At 41.8% G+C, this 27,640-nt stretch overlaps 1 protein-coding gene across 2 annotated transcripts in view; it reads left to right on the forward strand.

The window, feature by feature from the left end:
• FRMPD4 (FERM and PDZ domain containing 4) overlaps window positions 1–27,640 on the forward strand; it is a 292,186-nt gene that overhangs the window by 193,404 nt on the left and 71,142 nt on the right. For both annotated transcript variants that reach the window (XM_056862191.1, XM_056862193.1), the window contains exons 3-4: window positions 18,298–18,458; window positions 19,854–19,956. In XM_056862191.1, the coding sequence (XP_056718169.1) occupies window positions 18,298–18,458; window positions 19,854–19,956 (264 nt within the window). The remainder of the gene's footprint in view (window positions 1–18,297; window positions 18,459–19,853; window positions 19,957–27,640) is intronic.

The following is a 27,640-nucleotide window of genomic DNA, read 5'->3' on the forward strand; positions in this document are numbered from 1 at the left end:
TCATTGGGAGAGAAGGCTGTGAATTTCCTGCATTGTTCAGTAGGTTGGACTAGATGACCCTTGGGTTTCCTTCCAGCTCTATGTTTCTATGCCTCTAACTAGGAAATAAATAGTTTTAAAAAAGCATCCTGTCTGAGTTACACTGAATGACTAAGTTACCTTGGCATTCCTCTTCAAGAAATGGATGGAAGCTGGCAGGAACAATACACAAAAAGATGGTCTTGGAATTTGTTCAGATATCCATCTATTCCTTTGCATTCCTCAGGACTTGGCTGACATACACTGAGTGACTTGAACATGTTAATAAATTCTTCCCTGGCTGGGAAATATTCTTTGTGATCAATTCAATATTGGAGGGGCTGAATTGCCACAGCTGCCTTTGTCCAATCACGCTATATTTTGGGGGCACTCCAGGACATTGTGGCCAATGGTTCCCTGCTCTTCATAGAATCATAGAGTTGGAAGGGACCACCAGGGCCATCAAGTCCAACCCCCTGCACAATGCAGGAAATTCACAACAACCCCCCCCTCCACACCCCCAGCGACCAGAAGATGGCCAAGTTGCCCTCCCTCTCATCATCTGCCTAAGGTCACAGAATCAGCATTGCTGACAGATGGCCATCTAACCTCTTCTTAAAAACCTCCAGGGAAGGAGAGCTTACCACCTCCCGAGGAAGCCTGTTCCACTGAGGAACCGCTCGAACTATTAGAAAATTCTTCCTAATGTCTAGACGGAAACCCTTTTGATTTAATTTCAACCTGTTGGTTCTGGTCTGACGTTCTTGGTCAACAGAAAACAACTCTGCACCCTCCTCTATATGACTGCCCTTCAAGTACTTGGACATGGTTATCATATCCCCTCTCAGTCTTCTCCTCTTCAGGCTAAACATACCCAGCTCCTTCAACCTTTCCTCATAGGACTTGGTCTCCAGACCCTTCACCATCTTTGTTGCCCTTCTCTGGACACGTTCTAGCTTGTCTACATCTTTCTTAAATTGTGGTGCCCAAAACTGAACACAGTACTCTAGTTGAGGTCTAAGCAGAGCAGAGTAAAGCGATGCCATCACTTTGCGTGATCTGGACACTATACTTCTGTTGATGCAGCCCAAGACTGCATTTGCCTTTTTAATTACAGCATCACACTGCTGACTCATGTTCAGTGTTTGGTCTACTAAGTCCCCAAGATCTTTTTCACACACACTACTGCTCAAACAAGTCTCCCCCATCCTATAATTATGCATTTGATTTTTCCTACCTAAATGCAGAACTTTACATTTGTCTTTGTTGAAGTGCAAATTTAATAAGCATCCCCTCTATTCCTTCATCCAAATCATTTATAAAGATGTTGAACAACACAGGGCCCAGCACAGATCCCTGAGGAACTCCACTAGTCCCTTCTCTCCCTTCATCTCTCACCATAAATAGGTTGCTGCCTCTCATGAGGATGTTATTGCATAGTTCCTGTGTAAAGGTATGATTCCTCTGAGTCCAATGGCACCTTTGTAAAAGGCTTGTGTGTTATTTAGGGCATCCCACATTCCCCTGGCACAACAGAATTTGTCTAAGCCAGTGATACTCACTAAGTGTCCCGGAGGCCACATACAGCTTTTTGACATGTTACTTTGTGGCTTTTCTGAGCACTGACTAATATGATGCCTGCCCACATTTGAGGAAAGTTGGCAAGGCCTTTGCCCAGTGGGGCTTGTGGTTGAAAGGTTGTTTCCATCTTGAAACCGTTGTTGCTGGAGGAAATAGTAAGCTGCGAGCCTCCCTGAGGTGCAGACCTCGTGCCAGGGATGGCAGTAAATGTGTCTGTTTTGGGTGATGGTAATTGCAAAGGTTTGGGGTGATGGTCATTGCTTTCCACAAGCTCTGCAAGGCCACTGCTCTAAACTCCTTTTAAAGCCATATGTGCTCTTGGTTATCACTGTGTCCATTTGAAGTGAATTCCACAGTTTAATTACTAGTTATGTAAAGAAGCATTCCTTTTGTCTGTCCTGCATCTGTTGCCCATCGACTTCATTAGGTGCCCTGAGTTCTGAAATTATGGGGGAGGAAGAAAAAGCTATACCTTGAGGATATTATTTACTAATGTATGGATGCTAATGTTCCAAGAGGAAAAAGATTCACTTCTGTATGCATTTTGCCTAAAACAGGGCATTGGGTTGAAACAGGGCATTGGGTTGAAATTCTCACTCAACAATAATATGTTAAGTGAGAATTGCTATATCAAGTTGGCAACTTGAATCTTTGAAAGAATTGCTTGCCAATGAACAAAGTACTTACAGCCATACATGCTGTTGTCTTTAAAGTTTTCCTGTGAAGATCTCTTTGAAGTAAGAATCATCTTGGGAATCTTGAGCTGAACCAATCTCATAAAATACCAAGAATCTTGGCCCTTTTGCAGAAAAAAAAAATCACACTTTGTTTGCTGATATTGTCTGCTTCCATTTTCCTTATGTTTTCCTTCTTGTTTAGATCTTCCCCTATTCTACTACTGTTGTCCATTATTTATTAATCAGTAGCACTATCTCAGGCTTTCCTCATCATCCTTGACTTATTTTTCTATAGTAAAGCTGGATGGCATGTTACATAAGCCAGAAATGTTTAAAGAAGAAACAAATATGGCTGCATAGTTCTTATTGCTCATTCATATAGCGCCATTGCTGAGAAAGGTCTTCTCTGAAGGCAATGCAAAATGGATATAGGGATTTTTCTCAATAAGGGCAGTTTGCTAGCCAGTTTTGACAAGAAATAGGGATACTGTGGAACCTCTTAAAACCTTTGTGTGTTAAAATGTTTCTTGAATGAAGATAAAACATATTTATAGTACGTACTCAGAGATATCTGCTATAGCTGTTCTTTATAAGCATCTTTATGTGCCAGGTAAGTCGTGCAGTAGCAGCCACTGGCGAGACCCTTGCCCTGCTGAATTGTTTGCTTGGCCTGAAAGTGGACTCTATGGCATTATAGCCCACTGAAGTACCTCCCCTACCCTAATCCTGCCCTCCTCAGGCTCCACCACCAAATTCTCCAGGTATTTCCCAACCCAGATCTGGCAACCCTAGTTCAAAAAGGCTACACCTAAGGAAGGCCTTGGTTTCTATGTCCTAATTGTTGACTCTGCGTGGCAACTGGTGAGAAACTGTGTGAAAGAACAGTGATCTGCACAGACCACTGGTCTGATCCAGCAGCATATCTCTTACGTTCATATGTCCAGATATCAGAAATTGTATTTTGAACTCCTTATGACCATATGTTAGAAACAAAAACTTTTCATGTTCCAAGCTAGAGGTGATGGCCTCAGCCACAGTTGAATACTATTCTATTTGGCAAGCAAAGCACGAGGATCGGATTTTCAGTCCATTCCTAAGCCTTCCATGCTGGGGTAGTGCTGACCATTAATTGGTGCCCCAGGATTACTTGGAAGGGGGGAACTGTTTCCAACAAAACCAAACCTTAAGGAGTTCAGTGCAGCAGCTCTTCCCAATTCCAGAATAACTTCACCACAGTTTATCCAAATTTCAGACATACAAAGCACAATAAAACTAACCAAGCAACAGTCTTCCAAATTTTTTTTAAAAAAGGTAAAGGTCCCCTGTGCAAGCACCGGGTCATTCCTGACCCATGGGATGATGTCACATCCTGACGTTTCCAAGGCAGACTTTGTTTGCGGGGTGGTTTGCCAGTGCCTTCCCCAGTCATCTTCCCTTTATCCCCAGCAAGCTGGGTACTCATTTCACCGACCTCGGAAGGATGGAAGGCTGAGTCAACCTTGAGCCGGCTACCTGAAACCGACTTCCGTCGGGATCGAACTCAGGTCGTGAGCAGAGTTTTTGACTGCAGTACTGCAAAAAAAAATACCTGCACCATTTTAAGTCCTAGTGAATAAAATGTCTTTAACACTCAAAGTAATGCATAGCTAGGGGAAGATCATCATTCCCCTACCCCTACCTAATTTTTTAAAAATTACCAGAACAACTCCAACGAGAGCTGGGCTATAAAATAAATGCCTGGTGTGATGGACTACAGGGAGATGAAGTGGGAATAGGTTGAACTCTCCATATCTGAGCACCTTACTGGATGTTAATTCAACACATACACATGTATTGTACACAAGCAGGACATGCTTATGGATGTCGTTATTAAGTCTAATTTGGTCCGTACATCTTGGAATTTTTGCTGCAGATCTATGGAAATATTCCACTGAAGATAATTCCATGGAATGCTGTGACAAGATTTTTGCTGATAATATCTCTTTAATATGTCTCAATTTAGATATGGGTTCAATTCAGTGTTAGAAGCATCTTTTTGCTAGTATTCTGTACATAGGTTCAGAATTGAAAGATATGGATGGGTCTTTGGGGTTGAAGAAGATACTCTTCCAAATACTGGAAGATTAACTGTGCAATCCTAAACAGGGTTACACTGTTTTAAGATCTGGGATACAGCTCCTCGAGCTGATAGAACTCAGGCGCACCTCTATCCAGCAGTAGGGAATCATAGCCAAAAAATTTTGCTGGTGAAATATCTTTATGCTTTAGAATTCCACAAATACCACAGAGCTTTCACCCTAGCCCGTTTTATTTGCCTGCTCTCAACATTCCTGGAAGGGAGATCCTTGCGTATCCCCTATTCTCAACTATTGTGTTCCTGCCAATTAAACAGTCCTTTGTGAAAAGGACTTGGCCAACTATTATGGGGGGAGGTAATTGTGTGGGTGATTCCAAAGCATGTCCAGGCACATGTGAATAAGACTTCTTCCCTTGACCCATTTCAATTGAGCTTCAGACCTGGTTTTGTAGTTGAGTCATCATAGGTCATTCTGGTGGATTATATCCACTTACAAATGGACAAGGGATATGGTTTCCTATTGCTCCTCCTTGATCTTTTGGAACATTTTGACATGGTTTATTATTACATCTTATTGGAACATTTGGAAAAGAGGTTGAGTATTACAAAAACAGCTCTCCTATTGTTTCAGTCTTTGGTCAAACTTGGAAAGTTTGTGTTGGGGGTAGGTTTGAGTTCTGTGTATGGAATTAGAATTGTGGAGTGGCTCAAGGCCCTGTTCTCTCATTCATGCTGTTCAACATGTATTTCAGAGTACTGAATGAGATTGTCCATAGCTTTGGGGTAAATTGTTATCGGTATGCTGATGACACTCAAAAAAACTCCATAAATGGAGGTTTCAGTTCTGTATGCAGTAGTCAAGTTGATGAGGAAAAACAAGCTGAAACAACCCAGACAAGACAGAACTAAAGGTGGGTGAGATCCCTAGTGATCTGGAAGGGACTGATCTGCTTGTTTGGGGTTGGCTGTATTGGTGAGTCAAATGAAATTCTGTGGGATGCTTTTGGAACAAGCCATGCTTCTAAAAAAGCAGGTTGGTGTCATTGCCAGAAATACCCTTTTCTAATTCACATCTGCAGCGCACTCTCTAGTCTTCTGTACTGCTGCTACAACTTTGTGAAATGGCCTGCCTGAAAAGGTGCAAAGGACACTGTTGTTATGAGCATTTAGGTAAGCATGGATGTTTTGCTGACTCAGTTGCTGTTCATCTCCTAGCTAACATTGTCTTTCTGGGTGATGTTGTCATGGGGTGATCTTACAGTTGCTGTGCTGACATTTTTAGTGATTGCTAATTTATTTAACAGCCCAAGTAGCAGTTTGGCCTGAGCCCCTCAGGGCTTGGGAGCTAAACTGGTTCAGTTGGCCACAGTCAATACTTATATGGGAGACCTCCAGGGAAGACTGTGGTTGCTATGCAGAGAAAGGCACTGGCAAACAGCCTCTGCTCATCTCTTGCCTTCAACATGCCATGGCTGGGGTCACCACGAGTTAGTTGTGACTCAACAGCATATTTTAAAAGGTTTTATTTTATTTATAGCCCACCTTTCTCAGGGGTGATTACAAAATAGAAAAAAAAATTCAGTCAACCAGATTAAGACATCCGATAAACAATGTAATACGACTAGAATTACATAATTAGAAACAAACAGAAAACTTTCTAAGGCATGAAATATCATAAATAATGCAGCAAGTGGCATACAAAGGTAGAACACAGTGTAGTAAAAGAAAGATGATACATGCAATAAACATTGCAATAGATTACAGTATATAAAAAGTTGTATTGTTACATTATGAGAAGACAGGAGTCGTTGGAAAAGACAATAATGCTAGGGAAAGTTGAAGGCAGCTGGAAAAGAAGAAGACCCAGCATGAGATGGATTGACTTTTCAAAGGAAGCCATGGCCCTCAGTTTGCAAGATCTGAGCAAGGCTGTTAAAGATAGGGCATTCTGGAGGTCATTTATTCATAGGGTTGCCATAAGTCAGAAGTGACTTGATGGCACTTAACACACACACATTGTTTAAAGTGGTCTGTGTATGAAAGTTGATCCAGACTGTTGCAGTGTGGTAGAGTTCTCCATTTTGTTTTTCACAATATGACTACAGGTTGGCAAATTTTCAACCATCCTCTGCAGCTTGGTGTGCTGTTGACAGATAATGAAGCTTAACTCCACTGAAAATGCTTCATCCCTTGAGTTCTGAAGGTCACCCTATGAGTAGGGCAAGCTAGGTATGTTCAGTTGGCAACACCCCCCTCCCCAGCAACATGCCGATGGTCCACATGGAAAGGGTAAGAATATTTGGCTGCCAATTCTTCTGCCAGAGTCTCAGCCTGCTCCCTCCCTCCCCCTGCGGAAGTGTTTATGGGCTCTGCTTCTGAAACAGGGAAGAACATTAATGTCCAAGGATAGTAGATGATATGAAAATGAGAAAGCCAAACATGTTTTTTTTCTTTGTCAAAAATTCTATCTGGTTTTAAATGAATGAAAGTGAAGTGAAGTGCTGCTGCATAAAACAGCATCAACCTTAAAATCAGATTTAAAAGTATGTGGGAAAAATAACTTCAGATAAACACATATTTTAATATACTTATTTTCTCTTTATTTGTTTTTATTTGATATATCTGGCTCATACATCAAATTAAAATGGGTAGTTAAACCAATGAAATCTACTGTTCTGATTTTAATGTACTTTGATTTTTATCCAGAGCTGATTTTGTTTTGAAATAAAACTTGATTGATTGACTTTAATTTGTGGCTTAACGAAAGTTTGTTTTGCATTCTTTATTAAATATAGTTTGATTCCGCTCTCTTGCAGGCTCATTTTATCTGTGGACTGTACACTGAAAGTATGTTGGGTTTGTTGTCTGGGCAACCAAAGCTCATCTTTGAATGGGTGTGTGCCATGGCAACAATCCTTGTACTTAGTGTTGAAGTTAAATCTCATGTAGTTAGATCTCTTTTGTTTTCAGAGAGAACTTTAGTTGAAACGTCAAAAATATGACATGGTGAACCATGATGAATAAATAAACAAGTCTCCCATCCTGAAAGGACTGCACTGATGGTTTATCTTTGAATGGACTTGCATAGCAGATTTTGTCAATATACATATAAATGATTAAAATCCCACTTTTTGTGAATAACACCAGTAATGAAGAGTAGAATTGCATATGATGGGAATTATTTCTGATGTTAGCTATTCCCTAGTAATACCTTTACCAGAGATCTGTTTAAATTTCCAGTGAAACGTAGTATATATTATAATTAATCAAGTCATGATGTTATCTACACAACGGGTTGGATCTAGCCACCTTTTTCACACAGTCTCACATAATTTATCTCTTTTCAACAGCTTTTTGTCCATGCAGATCCCATGATTCCCAGTGTGGTTTTTTTGGCAGTCAAAGGTTCTCTCTTTTTCAGTAGCAGAAAAGCTGGTTGGAGCCAACCCAATATATTGTACTGTCATATAATTGGAACCGTGAATTCCTTCACTTATGCTTGGGGTTGCAATTCAAGATTCTGAGCAAGGATCCTAATTTGATTTTGACTCAAGTTTGGGTAAGATAATGAGCAGTTAGCCTCTGCATCATTTCTCTGTGGTCCTATAGATATATTTCACAACACTGTATGAAAAAGTTCAAATTCGGCACCATGCTTTTGAGTGCCCCCATTGCTTGGGATCAAGCTAGCTAGCTGACAGGTGATAATACAACAATCAAACTGCTTCTATATTGCTCTAAAATGCAGCAGTAGTAGCAAGCAATTAGTCATGGTTAACTACTACTGGTTGCTATGGATGCAACAAAAAAAGATGCATACAGCTAGTTCAGTTCTGCTTGGATGAGTACCACAGTAAAGTTGGAGCTGTGCAACTCAGTCTTACTAAGATTCTAACCACATAGAATGAACTGAAATAGCTAATCTGATCAGTTATAATTTTAGTGTAACTTACAGGCCATTCCTAAAGAGGGGATAGATCCGTGGCAGCTGGGAGTGGCAGAGCCGCACCACCTCCTCAGAGGCTTCCCAGCTGCCACAGAGAAAAAAAAGGTTTTTAAAAATAAAAAAGGGAAAATGGGTAGAAATGCCCCATTGCAAACAGCAAGGCTGCGCCACAAAAAAGGTGGTGCAGCCCCACTGCAGCTCAAGGGAGCATTCCTGGGGCGAAAGGGAAGCTGCCCAAAGGAAGCTCTGCGCCACGCTGTTCTCTTCCGGGATTTAGCTGCCGGAATGGCTGCACTGGCGGTGGGGGCTGGCGGAGCTCCATGCCTACCAGACGCCGGTGTGTTTGCCCCCGTGCTGGCGTGTTTGCCACTTGATCCTGTGATCAAGTGGCACCTATGCCAGTGTGGGGTCACGCCAGATCCTAAGGGGATCCCCCCCTCAGGACTGCAGCCTTACACTGCAAATTTTTACAGTAAAAGATGTATCTGGCACTGGTCAGGATCAATGGTGAACTGTATAAGACATTTTATGCTAAATTAGGGTTAATAAGGAGGAATACAATTTAATTAGGGCATAGTAAATTATTAAAGTTTCTGAAATTAAGCATGTAATGTAACCAACTTACATATTTTGCTAAATATTAATTAAATTTATAAGCATGGTTCTGCCAATTATGCTATTCCTTTTATTTGAACTTCACCATACAAATGAGTAATCTGCAAATCATTATACATAAATCATCTGCATATCTCATCAAAATTAAATTATTACATTATTATTGAGGTCATGCAAAACTTCAATCTTCCCCATTATTACTGCTCAAAATGTAACTAGTGCAGGAACAGTATTGGAATATAATTTTCAAAATTGAACTTTTGCACCCCTCAAGGCATACACAGAGTGTATTAAACCATCCCTGATCCAAAACTGAGGTTTTCACCGCATGGAATATAAGACCATTTACTTTTTTTTTTAAGTAGAAAAAGAAAATCATGCTGTATTAATGGATCAAATATAATATACCCTCATCTTCCAAGTTGCTTTGGCTCTATTTTTTACTTTAAAAATTCAAAACAAATACTTGTCTTTTTATTTTTATGCTGTGAGAATTTTAACATCATATTTTATTATAGAATTTATTGGTTCTTGTAGGTTATCCGGGCTGTGTAACCGTGGTCTTGGTATTTTCTGTCCTGACGTTTCGCCAGCAGCTGTGGCAGGCATCTTCAGAGGAGTCACTCTGAAGGACAGTGTCTCTCCAGTGTTACTCCTTCAGTGTTACTCCTCTGAAGATGCCTGCCACAGTTGCTGGCGAAACGTCAGGACAGAAAATACCAAGACCACGGTTACACAGCCCAGATAACCTACAAGAACCAATGAACTCTGACCGTGAAAGCCTTCGACAATATTATAGAATTATTTGTCATTACAGCTATCAAGATCCATAGATTCACCCATTGTTTCCATTTTAACCAGTTTTTTACAGAAAAATGTATGTATGTAAAGTCCATAGAAGTAAATTAGATTTGCCAACTCCAGGTTGGGAAATTTCTGGAGATTTGAGGGTGGTGCCTGGGGAAGACGGGTTTTGTGGAGGGGAGAGACCTGAGCAGAGCATAATGTCATTCAGTCCACCATCCAAAGTAGCCATTTTCCACAGGGGAAATGATTGCTGTAGTCTGGAGATCAGTGGTAATTTTGGGAGAACATGCCCCACATGGAGACTGGCAAACCTATGTATATTCTCCAGCCCTACTAGGTATATTCACCAGCCCTACATTTATGTACTTTCTGCTATTTTGCAGAGTGATTTCAACTCAGCTGGCCTCTTTGTATGCAGCATGGCCGTGCACACTGGCTTGCTGTTGAGCTTTCTAATGCTAGCTGAATGGCAGCCCTAGCTGTGTCATATCAGAAACTGGAAAGCAGCTATATCATAAGGATTGAGAGCGAGAGTCACACACATTTAAGTGTGAACGTAGACAGTAAAATATAATCCATTTTGAAAAGGCCAGCATCTTTGTAGCTCTTTGAGAACTTTGGTAAAATTATATATTTTTTTTAATTAAGATGTTTATTACGTATCTGCATGTCTTCAATTAATATATATGATATATAGTCAAGATTGTTTGATTGTTGCTGTTTACAGATTTTTTTCGGTTGATAGTTTAATTCTTTACTGGATGAGGCATTGGAGATCTGTGTCAGAGCACTTTAAATTTTTCTCAATAGCAGCTGCTGGGGGAGCCCAATTTGAATCAAGGCTAAGGCGCCTTGCATCTTTCTCTCAGTGTAATCAATCCACTGGTAGCATTATTTGCCACAGTAGGAAGATCATTTGTGAAGCATATGTTTGTCCTGCCAGGGCAAATAGCAAAGTCAGGAGGCCAATTCCTAATGAGAAAATGATTGTGGATTTCCAGTGTCTCCTTTAGCTTTGCCCCAAGGTTCCTTGTTCTAAACACAAACTTTGGATTTACTATTAAGAAAATATGCCAACAATTGGAACCATACTCCATGGGCTACTATTCTGCTCAGCAAAGTTTGGAGCCTTCCTCCAGCCTAAGAGCCTTCTGTGACCAAGTGTCATAAGGCAGCATAAGTAAATGTTAGGGATGTGCATAAAACCTGAACATTTTTGGGATTCCCCAAAAATCTTGAATCTCCATACCGTTTTGAGTTTTTTTTGGGGGGGGATCTGAAAAAAAATGGGTCCATTATACCCTATGGGGAAACTTTCTGGGGCACTAAGGGGCTGTTTTTCAAGGTAGAGGCACCACATTTTCAGTGGAGCTGCTGGTGAGTCTCTTTAGAAGAACACCCAAGTTTGGTAAAGATTGGGTTGGGGGTCCAATTATATGGCCCTCCAAAGAGGGTGTCCTCATCCATCCTACATTGTTTCCAGTGGGAAAAAATGGGGGCTTCTACCTTGAAAAATAGCCCCCCCTTCCGAGATTCCTCATAGACTACAACAGAGCTATGCTATTTAAACTTTAAAGAGATACAGCTGACCCACCATCTGGCGCATATCGGAAAGATTCCCCATAGACTACAATGGAGGGTGGTGGGATTTAAATGTTTGTGGAAGTATTTTTCCTTTTTAGTGGCTGTAGCTGGTGATCTTGAAATAATCCTGAAAAAAGCTGAATTTTTCGGCTTTTTCGGGATCAGGATTAATGGCTACAGGTTAAAACCACCTTTTTTTGGCCAATACTTGGTTTTCCTCATGCCTAAAATAAGGTATTTTCCAGCTTTTTTCAGTTTGGTTTTGCTGAATGCACAGACGTCAGGTCCAAGCCCAGATGGAGGGGAATGAATACTCCATGCTCAATGATTTGGGATCAAAATGAAAAGTGATGGAGCTCGCAATGAGGCTTAGAAAAGAAAACAGAGGCTATTATAAATTGGAATAGTTTATGAGGAGAACATTTCAATACAAAATACCACAGTGCTCATCAGTAACTGTACCAAATTCTGACATTCACTTAGTACAGGGGTCCCAGACCTGTTTGAGCCTGAAGGCATGCTGGGTGCAGCAACAAAATGGCTGCTGCAGGAGGCGGAGCTAGCCACAAAAGGATTGCCACCAGTTAGTGTCAGTAATACAGTGTAGATCCTTGTGATATGGTGGCAGCTGCTACCAAAGCAACATTAAAAAAAAATCTGCACAGCCAATCAGATCTCCAATAGTCAATCATAATCTTTGCTGGGCAAAGTCTTACCCGGCCCCTCCCACTTCCTAAAAACACTTGGTGGGCACCAGAAAAGGGGTAAGCGGGTGCCATGGTGCCCATGTTGGGGACTCCTGACCTAGTAGTTACCCTCATGGAGCAGTTCATCACAAAACCAGAGAAAGAGGGGCAAGAAATAAGCATGGGCAGTAAACATGTTGGGGGTGATACTACCTATCTTTTTCTGCATTGGGAGTCCTCTGGGATGGTCTAACTTCATTGATCCTTAGTTATGGCCTGGAGAGAGTTCCAAGGAAAGGTGCTTGGCAAGTGGGGGAGGGCAAGTGGACGAATCAGCAGCAATTCCAGGTAATAAAACCAAGAGGGAATAAGGGCACACAGATTGAAGGCAAGCAGGTGGGCAAGCACATATATGTGTGCACATTGACAGTGTACAGGATAGCCTGTCTTGGCAGTGAGGTTTGGCATTGGGAAGAGGATCCCGTTATAAGGATTGAGCACAATTTCCAGACTTGTCAGGAGAGAGGGAAAGTCAAAGAAACTTGGAAGTAACACTTTTGATTGGCACAGGAGGACGTGCACGGTGGAATGGCAGCTTGCTGCTCCTCCATTCAGAGAAGGAGGGGAGAGATAGGAGATGTGAAAAAGGCTTGATTGGACCATTTGAATGAGAGCTGGCTGAGAAGAATCTGATTGACCTGTCTGAATGAGAGCTGGCGTGCAGAAGGGAATAAAGGTAGCTGTATAGCCTTGATTACTTGACTATGTCAAAACATACAATATAATAACCAAGATACCTTGTGTGTGTTAGGTTGTGGCTGGCTTCCAGGACACTTCCAAAGGTCCTGCACACTTCAGTTCCTTCCTTGATGAGCCAGCCCTTGTCTCAGGCTCAGATTCAATGATGAGCGACTATTGCCAGCCTCACATCTCTTTTACCAGCCCACCTCCATTTCTACCTAGAAGATTCTGTAAAATCTGGCAGATTATTTTGAATATGGCAAAGGCAGGTGCAAGCCAAAATTATAGGGAATGAAACCAACAAAATGGAGGCATATCAGTCTTGGCAACCCTTCATCTGATGGAAGGGGCTGGGGGAAGTTCTTTTGGAGGAAGCGTACAAATCATTTTATTTTGGAGCAATCTGGCCCATTGATTTATTAGAAAGTTCCATTTAAATGTTAAGTATGATTTCATTATGATGATGGTAAATTTTTATTTATATCTTGTCCTCCCCTGGCAAGCCGGACTCAGGGCGGCTTACATCAGAATAATAAATATATAATTCAAACAACAATTAAAACATTCCAACAGCGCTGAAAAAGTCTCTCCGAATCAATGCATTTGAGTTAGGTAATGTAGCCCTTAGACGTTTTGCTTCCTTGTCGTGCTCTGCCTGTTAACTCTACTTTTCATGATCGATTAGACACATTGTCTCTTTTCTCCTGATGAAGACGTTTTCAAGGTCTTCATTTGAAGGCATAACATGCTTTCACGTATAGAGTTAGATAGGAAATTAGCAGATGGATTACTGTCATTCTCCATAAAATGAAACCTGTCAAAAACACAACCAGCATATATTGTTCATTCCACTTTTGTACAGACCCCTTCAACCTCAATTAACTGAGTGTGCATTTTTGGTGCTCTGGCCCTCTTTACCATGCCAGCCTCATCCCCTTGTACTCAGCAACAAGGTTCACTGATGCATTTTTATGCAGAAACAGCTGTCTCTCCGCTCAGGTTCTTCCCCTCCCCCCAAGTTTACATTTATTAAGTAGTTGTGGGGCTGACACAGACAAATTAAAGATGGTGTAAATGGGATAAATACCCTCAAATTGATATAGGGTTGTCAGGTCCCTCTTTGCCACCGGCGGGAGATTTTGGGTGCAGAGACTGAGGAGGACGGGGTTTGGGAAGGGGAGGGACTTTGATGACATAGAGTCCAATTGCCAAAGTGGGCATTTTCTCCTGGTGAACTGATCTCTATCAGCCGGAGATCAGTGGTAATAGCAGGAGATCTCCAGCTAGTACCTGGAGGTTGGCAACCCTAAATGGATAGCTTTAGACCTTGAGGAAGTGCTCTCAATCTCAGGTCTGAAAGTACAACGTATTGCAGTGGACTCTGACCATTCATGCGACACAATATGTAACATGGAAGTACCAATGTACAAGTTTATAGATGATGGCCCCATCTGGCTCTCGCCCTATGATCTGTTTCCAAGGCAGGTAGTTGCTGCTTTCAACTACCAAGTATGCTGGTCCTACAAAACCATGTGCACAAAATAATGTTTAAAAAAATGTGATGCCATGGGTTGAACCAAGACATCCAAGGGAGGAGGAGAGGAATCTGGGGGGACGACAAGTTCTTAGCCAGTGTGTCCTCATTTCATCCCTGCAGGCGGAGGTAGCAGGAGCCGGCTGTAGAATCCGGCCCTGACCATAGGGAGCAGGAGCAACTCCGGCGTGCGGCTGGACGGCTATGCCCAGCTGGTGCAACAGACCATCCTGTGCCACCAGGTGGGCGAGTGCGCCACCTGTTGGATGCCTGCCTGCTTGCCCGTGCTGGGGGGGTCATCTGGGGCAGCTGCCTGCTTGGGGCTTGGTCAGCTAATTTTGGCAATTGGACTGTATGGCATTGAAGTCCCTCCCCAAACCCCACCCTCATCAGGTTCTGCCCCCAAAATCTCCCACCGGTGGCAAAGAGGAACCTGACAACTCTAGCCCAAGGTATGGGCAGTAGAAAAATCTAATTTGGGTTAGAAGAATAATTGTCATTCAGCATGTATGATGTATTCCTGTTTGAAGCAAACTGCATGGCCTTTGATGGCTTACAATTTTTTTGATTTATTTTTTGTAATACCTTTATTGTATTGTTTTTTTATTTATATCCTGCTTTTCTCCCTTATTGGGACCCAAAGAGGCTTTTGACATTGTTCTCCCCTCCTAAATGTAATCTTCATAACAACAGCCTTGTGAGGATAAGTTAGGCTGAGAAATGCTGATGGCCCCTAAATCACCTGGTGAGCTTCCGTGGCAGAGCAGGGCTTCAAACCTGGCCATCCCAAGACCTGGTCTAACCACTCTAACCGCTATGTGATGCCAGTCCCATAATCCAAAATCCAGATCCAGACATTATGCACTGTTTTCCTCTTTGTATGAAGAGGAATTTGTCCTAGGCCAAAAACTATACATGACTTTATATAAAAAAACAAACAAAAAACAGCTGAACCTTTTTTCTTTCTAATTACAGTTCTGCCATATGCTCATCCAGATGGCTTCTACTCAGATCTTATAGGGTGCTATAAAATGACCTTACTTTAGAAGATTTCATCATTGAAGAAGCTTATGAAAAAATAGAATTGACACGTTAGCTGAAAAAAATTCAATATCTTTCTTTGCCTGCAGAGAAAAGTTTTATGTGTTTGTGGTATAGAAATCTGTTCTCCGTGTTTGTTTTTTTTACACTATTTATAGATTACTTTTAAATACATCACAATATCAGTATTAGGGTTGCCAGGTTCCTCCTTGCCACTGGTGGGAATTGGGGTGGGGTGATTTGCAAGTGTACAGCACGCACGCACAATAATGTCCCTTCCAGGTTAAACCCAAAAGTGATGGGGATGCGCCATTATGTCCCTCCAAAAACTCTATGGAAACCATAGACTTTTTGGAGGAATGTGCTAGAGTGTCTCCATTGTTTCCAGGTTTACCCTGGAAGGGACATTATTGTGTTGTGCACTGCCAGACACGTGCCTGTGGAATGTTTCTCCCTTTCGTTGGCTTGCTTCGCCTGCTGGCCTTCTTCCCTACTGGTCAGCTAAGGGGCGGCGGGCACGCCTGTTAATTGGCAGGCAATTGCCCACCATTAACAGGCATCTGGCAACCCTTATCAATATTAATACATAACGATACCTATGTAAAAGTAAAAAATTCAGGGCCCAGGAAATGGTGCCATCATGTTGAAATGAAATACATTTGTATCTTGTTAGAGACTTCATGGGAAATCTGTCTTTACCATACATAATGAAAGGGAGAATAACGTTATAATAAATATGTGAACATGCAGAATTGGATGGTGAAGTAACTGACTTTTGGAAATGAATCCCTTTGTGAGCTGATTGAACTTGTAAAGTTCTAACATGTTCAGAAATGGGAATTAAGTTTGTTTAACCTCTGTTACTTTACTTTGCTTTGGGGGTTACCGCACTTGTATTCCCAGTGATGTGTTAAGAGTTTGAAAATGTTATAAAAAATACTGTTCACAATATTGTCGAAGGCTTTCACGGTCAGAGTTCATTGGTTCTTGTAGGTTATCCGGGCTGTGTGACCGTGGTCTTGGTATTTTCTTTCCTGAAAGAAAATACCAAGACCACGGTCACACAGCCCGGATAACCTACAAGAACCAATACTGTTCACACTTTCTATGTATTCCGATGTATTAAGAGTTTGAAAATGTTATAAAAAATACTGTTTGCACTTTGTTTGGCCCCTTTAGCTGTGAAGACGTTTTCCAACCATTTATAAGCTGTGGTATCCAAAAACCCTTTTAAAGCGATGTTTTTTACAACATTTTCAAACTCTTAATACATTGCTGGGAATACAAAGTGCGGTAACCCCCTTTATCCCCAGCTGGCTTTTTCTTTCAGTGACCTGATACAATTAATGCTATTTGACTGCCCGCTGTTTTTGTTGTGGAATTTGATCTGTAGGTAGAAACCTAAAAGGCATGTCCCAAGTCCTCCTGTTTTACCTGATTTTTATCACTTAACAGTAAGGTCTAAATTGGCCTTGAAATGATATAGTCACAACCCAGAGAGAGATCCATGTAGTCTGCTGCAGCCAAAACAGCAAAGATACTTGTGAAACCTGAAAGACAAATTAATTTATTGTGGCACAAGCTTTCATAAACAAGAGCCCACTTCATTTAGGGTTGCCAGGTACCCCCTCTCCTTTGGCAGGAGGTTTTTGGGATTCAGCCGGTGCAGGGATCACACGCAGCTGCGGTGACATGATTATGTCACTTCTGGTTTACACCCAGAAGCGCCACATTGCAACAGGCTGCTTTACCACTCAAACCCCCCAAACACTAGCATTTGGGGGGGTTGAGTGGTAAAGCGGCTTGTCGCAATGCGGTGCTTCTGGGTATAAACTGGAAGTGACATAATCGCGCTGCCGCGGCTGCTTACATGTGATCCCCGCTCCTGAGCTGGCCTATTGCCCGCCAATCCAAGCAATCTGGCAATCCTAACTTAATCAGATATGTAAAGTTAGACAGATCTATGTATACCCCAAACTAAAAATGACGGAAGGGTAAGGGAGTTATTATGAAGTTCAGAAGGCCCAGTTTTCAAGGACACAGGTGTATTGTTACAGAACACAAATGACAGTAAGATCCAGTCAAAAGAGTAAATGATTCTCCAAGAGCGTATTCTGCTCGTGACACCCATCCAATCATAGCTGCGGCAAATGTGAGAATAGGCCATCATCTCTCAGCTTTAGAGATCAGAGCTACTATTAATGCTTTGGTTTAATTTTGATCTCTCGTTTTAATATTGTTTAATATTAAATGTCCAGAATACTTTATTTGAGACTAGTACCCTATGAAAATTTTGTGCATCAAGCCCTGCAAAATCTGAATGTTTGCATCTTCATTAAAATGATGGATTTAATTATCAAAAGCATAAACCCGGTAAAAATTAATATAACTAAACCGTTTTCCACAATAAAGGCTTAAAAATCTGAATCCTGTCAAATGTACTGAAACAAAATGTTGCCACAGTAGGGATAACAGTTGGGAAATTGTGCTAATATGCTTGTTGATTACCGATTAGAGATTTTATGTTCTTTAAACATAAAACAGTTAACTATGGAACTTAAGAACATAAGAACATAAGAAAAGCCATGGTGGATCAGACCAAGGCAAGTCCAGAATTCCAACTGTGCCCGCGGGCTCAAAAAGGTTGGGAACTAGTGGTGTAAACAGATGAAATGGGTTTAAAAGAAGATCTACCCAACTCCAACCTTAAAATTACTACTTGCACACTTGTATTCTGGTATATCAAGTAGGAGGTTTTTGTGCTGATGACTTTCACTCTAATATTATATTATATATGGCCAGTGAAACATCGCTCAAATATTTTGAATAGTTGACAAACAGGATATACACACTGAAGGTTGAACTGATGGGCATTCTTTTAGTTTACTGAAATGTATTGGTAGTGCTTGTGTAGATTCAAGTTTATTTTTTCTCCTTTCTTCAACCCAAGATGACAAATTTAAAATAAATTATTGTTTATTTTTCTCTAGTCACATGACCCAGCCATCCTCTTTTGATGACCCTCGATTAGAGAGCTGCCAAATAATACCTCCAGCCCCCCGGAAAGTGGAAATGAGGAGAGATCCTGTGTTGGGCTTTGGTTTTGTAGCTGGCAGTGAAAAACCCGTGGTTGTACGCTCTGTAACGCCAGGTATGGTTTCTTCTCCTATGTTTAAGTTAGTATCCCACAGCAGAATTAACATAATTGTTGTCCAGAGAGTCCTGTAATGCACTGGCTTCTGACCGTTTTTAACAAAAAATAGAAGAAGCTGTTCCTTTAGGAAACCTGATTCACAGATATAGAAACAAAAAAGGACCTACAAACTAACTTTTTTGTCATTACAAAACTTTTGTTTCCTAATAAACTTTGTCTATTTTTCTATCATAAAAACAGATATTGTGAAGCCATAATAAATAATGAAGCGTGTATTGTTGCCTAGTCCGTCTCCAGGGTCTGTTTCCAATTGTGTGGATGAAGATGAGGAGTTCCCTTATGCTCTTCCCCGGTCTCAGGAGTTAATTGCAGATCATTAATTGCAGATCAGCTTTTCGCAAAGTTAAGAGGCCTTAGCCGCCCACTCAGTTTGCTCCAAAGCCCAGACTCGGGGACACCCATGGTGGAAAATATTGCTGTGGCTCTCTGGGAAAGAACAACAAACGACTTCTCTTGGTTTCTTTCTTTCTTTAAAATGAGTTAGTCTGCTTTTCCAGTATTGAAAGTGGTGAAAAGATATTTTAAGTGAAAGATGATATCATAAAATAAACAGCAATAAAACATCAAATAATTATGAAAGTAGCCCAGCAACAGTTTTAGCTATTGCAGGGATACTCCCATACTGATTTGCTGTTTGCCTGACTGAGTTCCTTCCTGAGCTATTATATGGTTTGGGGGGAGGGATCTGATAGCTACCTTCCCCTCTGCACTGGCCAGTAAGGGCTAATGACAGCCAGAGACACATTGGTTGTGTACAGAGTGCCTGGTGAAAGTTTTTGAAGGTTAAAACACCTCAAACAAAACTATCTAAAAGTAAAAGGTAGAACTTCTATATTGGGGAAGGCACTGGCAAACCACCCCGTAAAAAAAAGTCTGCCTAGGAAACGTCGGGATGTGACGTCACCCCATGGGTCAGGAATGACCCGGTGCTTGCACAGGGGACCTTTACCTTACCTTTAGAACTTCTATATAGTTGAATTTCAAGCTGTGTGCCTGGGAAAATGAAGAGAGGATTCCTCACACTCCACCACAATGGGGACTCTGACATTAGAAGCTAAAACTACAACTTAAAAAAAAACCTCTGCTGCAATTTCCCAGCTTTACTTGCTAAAAAAACCTGATTGTACATATATACCTCAGTGGGAAGGGCAGTAGAGAAATGCAGTTGTTATTTCTTGCCCACTGATTGTGTTGAATTCTTAGATATCCAATAAGCATGATCAAACTGAAAAATATACACTTCTCTAAGATGTAACAAATCTCTGTGCTCTACATAATTGAGAAGGCTGCCTATATCTGTGTAATCTGTGCTTGAATGTCATATCTCAACAGGGGGACCCTCTGAAGGAAAACTTATCCCAGGAGACCAGATCATCATGATTAATGATGAGCCAGTGAACACTGCTCCAAGGGAGAGAGTCATCGACCTTGTCAGGTAGTTAATGTTTTCTTTTTTCTTTTAAATTTTATTTAGAGACCTGACCGGCTCTATCACTTAGTGGGTTTTTTTTGTTTTTGTTGTTAAGAAACCAAAACCATCCAGCATCTTAATAAACACGTCATGTCAGCCAATGGATGGAAATCTTTGGTTCTGGCCATGATTAATTTTGGCACTTTCATTGGAAGGTAGATAGTGCAGGCCAGATTGTAGGATGTTAAACGAGAGAAAATCAAGACAATAGGATAAAGAAGCACTTTCTAGGAGGCAAAGGTTAGGCAGGAAATCAGGTGGTAGTTGATGAGGAGGTAGTTCATGAGAAAGCTTGTTGAGAATGAGGGAAACTGTTATCGTCTGAATGCCATGTGAAAGGAGGCAGAGGAGAAAAAGGTAGATGATGCAATGGAGAAGTAATGGCAAGGAAGAAGACAACCACAAGTCAGGAGGGGGTATGATCAAGGGAACACGTCGAGGGGTTTAGAAGAGACCGACGGGATAATGAATTTGGCATGTCTTTCTTCCCTTTCTGTACGCCCATTGTGACAAGCAGGAATTTTATGTAGGTTAACAGGCTCACTATGACAGACAAAAAAAAGCTGTCAACCTGAACAAATTACTGGTGAAAACTCTTGACAGGTGACAAGTATAAAATTAAAAACTATAACTGCCTCTTTTATTGGAATCTTCTTAGTAAGAACTGAAGGATTATTAGGAAGAGGGCATGGCAACTGGATATTTAAAGGGGCCAAAGAATATTAACATGTAAAAAGGAGAAATGACAAAGAGCTTCCTGTTCATGGGAATCTATGCTTTGCCTTTTTTCTGCATTCACATTGTCTAAAGACACAAAAATGAAAGCACAGGTTCTGAGGCATTTGAATGCCATGAATGGCATTTGAGTGCCATGGCAGGAACCAGATTATTCACTTACACTGCAAAATAGCAGAGACCATATGCATCTATCTATCTATCTATCTATCTATCTATCTATCTATCTATCTATCTATCTATCTATCTATCTATCTATCTATCTATCTATCTTACTTACCCATTTCCAACCAAGTCAGGCTCAGGGAGGCTTACAGCAAATTCCAACAATAATTAAAAACACATCAATTACGATTTAAAAATCCTCACTATCTATTAAAATTCTAAGAAAAACTACATCTTCCTAAACTTGTGAATTAGCCATATGTTTCATGGGTTAATTCTGTATGTAGTCTTCAGATACCAGTTTAGTCAGGCAAACTGAATCTGTACATAGAATCCTGTGCTGAATTCTTGGGAAGAATACTCTGCTGGAGGACAGCTTGATGCAGAATCCCATCCTTTCATTTCTATATATGTCTGCCTGTGGGGTTTGACAGCAATTGACTTTAATGAATTTCAGTGAGCTGTATTAGAGTTACGTAACACTTCATTCCACATAAAGAGCTTACTATCATTTCAGTGGGGACATCTGGAACGATTAAAGAAAACACTGTGCATTCAGCACACTATGGCAAAAAGTAATTCATTGTGCTTGCGTGGTAAAGCATCCCTTCTAGGCAACAACTTAAACCAGGGTCATACTTAGTTCTGGTTTTCTTCATATGCAGAAATCATGCTTTGTCATAATTTGATACATGTACAGACATGCTCTTTGAGATTTTGTCTTTTCTCTAGTTGCAAAAATCCATCATCGGTGAAATCACTTCAGGTGTGCCTTTTTTAGTGTTAGGTTTCTCTTTTCATTCATTGATTCAGCTCTCTCATTTGATTTTATCTGGTTTTCAGTCCATGCTCCTGAAGTGATAAACAGAATAAAAATAAGCACGAAGAAATCTTAGCACCACAATAAAAGCAAACTGAAGGGCTGTCAATTAGAGGACGGTAGGGTGCTATTTTGGCTGGCAATGGAGGATAGAAATAGTAATAATGGGTTTAAGTTATAAGTGGGGAGATATTGGTGGGATGGTAGGAAAAACTTTCTAACGATAGGGCAGTTCAGCAGTGGAATGAGTTACCCAGGGATGTTGTGTTTTCCCACCTTGGAGGTGTTTTAGCAGAGATCAGATGATTATTTGTCAGGGGTGCTTTAGGTCATCCCACATTGTGCAGAGGGTTGGAATGGGTGGTCTTTAGGCCCCTTGCAACTTTTGATTTTATGATTTGATTATTTGAATCTAATTCTAATTACGGTATATACTCGCGTATAAGCCGAGTTTTTCAGCCCAAAAAAAGGGCTGAAAAAGCCCAACTCGGCTTATACACGGGTCAATACGGTAGGTGGAGGGAAGGGGGGATTTACCGCCGCCGCCTGCCCACGCACCTTCCCTGCGGCTTAGGAGCGGTCTGCGGGGCCTCCTGCGCTCAGGGAGGGGGCTGCCACCGCCTGCCCGCGCGCCTTCCCTGCAGCCTGGGAGCAGCCTTCAGGGCCTCCTGTGCTCAGGGAGCACCATCGGTCCTGGTCCTGCATTGTAGCTCGGCGTGTGTCGGCAGAGAGGTCCACGCCGGCCTCTTGGGGAACCCGGCGAACTCAGACGGGCGTCGTCTCGAAGTTGCTTCTCCCCGGCTCCCTCCATCGAGGGGACTTGCTCCCGGCCAGAAGCTCTGGCAGAAGTCTTCATCCACGAAGAGTGGGTTAGTGGATCGTGCGGACATCCTGTTCTAAAAATAAACTACTACAAAAATAAAAAATGAGTGATTCTAGCCTTCCTTCGGACCTCAGTACCTCGTTGCGTTCCTTGCATAAAGGACTTCACTCCAGACGTAGTCGTGAGTTTAAAGTTTTATTAAGAAAGCCAGCGAGTTCAGCAAGTCATTGAAACTTAAGGCTAGAATAAAGGCATGGGGAAATACTGGTACATATATAGGGTACATACAATGAGGTTGATTAAGTTTAGATACAAAGAAACAATACAGAAGTTAACTGCCGGTAACGACTTAAGAAAATGCATACAAGAAATTAACGTGTGCAATAGCTAGATGATCTTCCAGAGCTTCCGGCATTGTTCCACGGGACCTGGTATCCTTTCCTTTTATCCCTTAGAAGCTCCTTGATCAATTGATCTTGAGCAGCATATATCTAGTGTTGGAGGTATATAAGGACTGAAACAAATCTTGCCACTGACAATGTAACCTTGAGGTCCCTGTCGCTTAGTAAAAAAAGGCATTATGTCAGTCACAGAGGCATTGGATTTGTATATTAAAAGGGGGGAAATATAGTGCTATCGAAGTTCCTCGTAAAAACGGCATTCCAAAAGGGCATGGGCTAATGTGTCAACAGAGCCAGAAGAGCAAGGGCAGATCCTGTCTGAGTAGGGTATATTCAGAATTCTGCCCTGCATTACCACAGAAGGGTTAGCATTCAATTTAGCCAAGCAAAAAGCTCTACAGAGACGAGGGGTTGTCAGATAATATGTATAGGCAGGCAGACCACATGGAGGGGGTATTCCAAAGAACTGGGATGAACAGACGCGACGAGCACGAAAAGTAGTGCTGTTATAATCGAGCTCTTTAATGCGCTTTTTAATTTTGGCAAAAGCTTCAGTTTTCCCAAGATCTGATAACATATCCTGCGAGAAGCCCAACAACGCCAGTTTCTCATCTAAGATTTTTTGCCATGAGGATTTGAAAGGGTCATGCTTCAGAGAAGCTAGGAACCCCTCAGTGCTAAAGCATAGTTTAAGGTGGAGTTTAAAGGCGGCCAACCACGCCCTAGCTTCAAGTGACATTTGGCCAAACTCGGAACGAAGAGTAACGGCAGCAACACATCGAGGGGCATTTAGGAGTTTTCGTAAGAACTGAAGCTGAAGTGGACGATCTATAGATTCATTGATGACTGTAATCCAGATGGCAACACCAAAGAGGATAATTGGGGTAATTTTCAGGTTAAAAACCTGAATAGCCCCTGGAATATATTTGCCACCTTTGGTGTGAAAAAAATTGACAATAGCACCAACCCCAGGTTTAATTTTGTTGGACACTGCTTTTTGATGGGCCTTCCAATTTAGGTTATGGGAAAACAGAATGCCAAGGTAAACAAACTCCTTGACTTGGTCAACCTCAAAGCCATCTAATACCCAGCGAAAAAGAGGCATTTTTCTCCTCTTAGTGAAGATCATAATCTTAGATTTATGATGGGTTATTTTAAGACCTTCCCTAGAGCAGTACTCAGAAAAAGTTTGCAAAGATCTTTTCAAACCAATTCTTGTGTGGGACAGGAGAACTGCATCGTCAGCATAGAGTAGAATCGGGGTGGGATGGCTTGCAAGCTTTGGGGGGTGGCAAAACTCTGAGATAGATTAAACAAGAGAGGTGCAAGGAGGCAACCTTGTCTAACTCCCTTGACCAGTTCAAAAGGCTCGGTTAGTTCTCCTTGGTTGCCACAGCGAACCTGAGCTGTGAGGTCAGTATGAAATTGCTAAATAAGCCATAGTAACCTCCTATCCATAGTAGGATGTGATAGTTTCAACCATAGCCTCTCCCTCGGGATGGTATCAAAAGCTCCCTTAAGATCCATAAAACCCGCATAAAGGGTGCCTTTCGGGGGGAGGAATATTTCTTGGCTAGATGGGAGAGCACTAAACCTGGTATCATACTAGTGGGCGGGTCTCCATTGTGGTGCAGATGCCAGGCGGGAGACAGAGTGCAAATGGGGGGGGGGGGAACGGAGCGAACTAAAACTCCATTTAGTTTCTGTGAAGAACCATTTTGTTTTATCCGGGGATGACAGGAAACCTTAGCTGACAAGGTTGCAGCAGCAATATATAAAGTCTCATTGTTTCTGGCTTTCTGCAATGGCTTTCCTGGTGTCTTCTTTTCTGCTGAGCTTTTTAATTTTTTTCTAAGCAGAGACCCCCAAAGCCATTTTTCCAAAAAGAAGGTAAAGAGCTTGCTTTTATCTGTTTTTGTAAGATCAGCTGATGCTTAGAGGGAGGAGAAAACCCCTTCTTTAAAAGCAAAGTTATTGAAACTGAGAAGGAGCTCCAAAAATGAGCTCAATTTTACTATATCATTAAAATACCAAAGGAGAGCATACTAAACAGCTGAGGTCTATTTAAAGATCCGGCTGTGTTGCTGTGTAGCAGCAGCAGCTGCTGATTTTTTCCCCTTGTACTTGTGATACATGTTCTGGTGCCTTAAAGTTAATCACAGCATAGTTTGGAATTAATGCCCATGCATGCAGGGAGAGCTTTTATATCACCACATGGCATAGCAGACTTCTGTGTTATTTAAAATAGGCCATCTATTCCATGCTGAACAGGCTGGAAATCACACAGTACCAAAAAATGACAGAAGTACAGAGATTTTTAGGTCAGCTAAAAATGCCATGCAGTAAGACATGATTCTGTGATTTTTTAAAAAGAAATCATGCCATACATATTAAGCTAGTGAGCCTAAGAGATGCTTTACACATTGCAGTTTTTTTCAATAATTGTAATTCCCTGTTCCTTCAAGCATGCTCCTTACTTGACAAGTCCCCTATAGCCTCCTTCAAGCATCCTTCTATCCATGCCACATCATCAGGGCTTTTTCTTCTGTTTTTCTCGTTCTAATTTTGCCTGAGCAATGTTCAGATAGAGCTTTGGAGGAACTACTTCTTCATTCACTGGACTTTCTAAACCATTCGTGGGGGGAGGAAGCAAGTGCAACTTAGCAGCACTTGCATGGGCTCCATTGAAATACATTACAGCACAAAAACAGTTGCAAAGAAAATGCAGAATGGATTTTCCATTAAGGTCACTTGGCCCAGATAGACTATTCTGGCCCTGGATTGACAGCCCCCAGAGTGGAATAATGGTCCCAGGGAACAGAATCTGTGCTCTGGCACTGGAATGACAGCCCCCAGAATTGAATGACACCTTCTGGGAGTAGCAGAAGTGTTCTGGGACTGGAATGACAGCCCCAGAGTGGAACGATGGTGCACTGTGGGGGCTGTCAATCCAGTGCCAGAATCTGGGCCAAGTGGCCCCCGTGAACTTCAGTGGGCCTTCCAGCCCGTATTCAGATGCTCCGGATTTGTGCTGGTGATTCTGCATTACCAAAACTTACTCCTGATACTCCAGGACTTTTTTCAGGGCAAACAATCACCATAGGATTTTGAAAATTCATATCAAAAAAGTGTGGGTCAAGGGAGCATTGAACCCAAGGTAAAATTCCCATGCATAAAAGAACTAAAATTTCATACCTTACAAACTTCTTCTTTTCTGATCTATATTTTTATTTTTATAGTTGAGGCTTTTGGGACTGTTTAGCCTTCTAGTCCTCAATGAAGACAAATACTTGGACTCAGGATGCCACCTAGAGTGGTGGCTGGAGATCGCCCGCTATTACAATTGATCTCCAGGCAACAGAGATCAGTTCCCCTGGAGAAAATGGCAGCTTTGGCAATTGTACTCTATGGCATTGAAGTCCCTCCCCTCTCCAAACCCCGCCCTCCTTAGGCTCCATCCCCCAAATCTCCAGGTCTTTCCCAACCTTAAACTGGCAACCCCAGTGCCACCTGGCATTCACTTGGCCTATTATGAGGGGATTACTGGCTTGAAGGAACCACACAGTGGGCTTAATGAAAACAACTAAGACGCAGGTTTATTTCAATAGTATGTACAGCTTGGTTGTTTCTTTATTTTCCTTTTCTCCAGCTTCTCAGTATTACAGTAACAAAGTTACAAAGAGGCTTTCTTGTTTGATCCAGACTTATTACATCGAACAGAAAGGCTTTTAACTGTTGTTAACAAGAACCCTACCTGTCTTCAAAATACCTAAAGTCCCTGATGGACTTCCTGCCTAACCAGCAGACCTCCGAACATTTCTCCCACCAAAATTCAACAACCTTCAACTCTGTCAGTTGGCCAGCAGTTATACTGCCCAATTTCTCCTTTCCCCCCCGATCATTCCAGACCCCCATTTGAAAGTGACTGGCTGAGGTTTCTGGAGGGTGGGACTTGAAACTATCTTTCACACTGGTCAACCGCCTTTTCCCTTGCAGCTGCCATGGAAAGGATGCTTAGCTGGGAGGACATTCCTTTCCAAACTGATAAGATGTGCACATATCTTCAGGGTTGGGTGTGCATCTGTGGGTTTCACACTGCCTCATCAAACCACTGTTCTGAAACATTAATTTTAAAAGTGTGCATGCCCCAGAAACCTGAAAGAACTTAGCATTTTGCACATATACATTCAGCTTGTTAATTAAAAAAGCACTCTTAATTAAAAGTGTTTATAACATTATTAAAAGGTCATGGTTGTGAAAGCTTGCTGTAGGATTTGTTATTCACAAGCAAGTGAGCAGATGAAAAGAGCCCAGTAGCACCTTATAGACTAACAAAATTTCTGGCAGGGTATGAGCAGATGTTTGAGAACAAGAAGGTAAAGGTAGTTCCCCTGTGCAAGCACTGGGTCATTAGTGATCCATGAAGTGACGTTACTAGCAGACTATGTTTATGGGGTGGTTTGATATTGCCTTCCCCAATCATCTACACTTTACCCCCAGCTAGCTGGGTACTCATTTTACCAACCTCAGAAGGATGGAAAGCCGAGTCAACCTTGAGCCTGAAACCAACCTTTGTCAGGATTGAACTTTGTGAGCAGAAATTTGACTGCAGTACTACAGCTTACTACTCTGTGCCACGGGGTTCCTACTTGAGAAGTAAGCAAGCACCAAAACATTTGTGTGAAAGTAAGCTAGAGGCATTCC

This window comes from Euleptes europaea, chromosome 16, assembly GCF_029931775.1.
Source record: "Euleptes europaea isolate rEulEur1 chromosome 16, rEulEur1.hap1, whole genome shotgun sequence".
In the NCBI taxonomy this organism is placed as follows: domain Eukaryota; kingdom Metazoa; phylum Chordata; class Lepidosauria; order Squamata; family Sphaerodactylidae; genus Euleptes; species Euleptes europaea.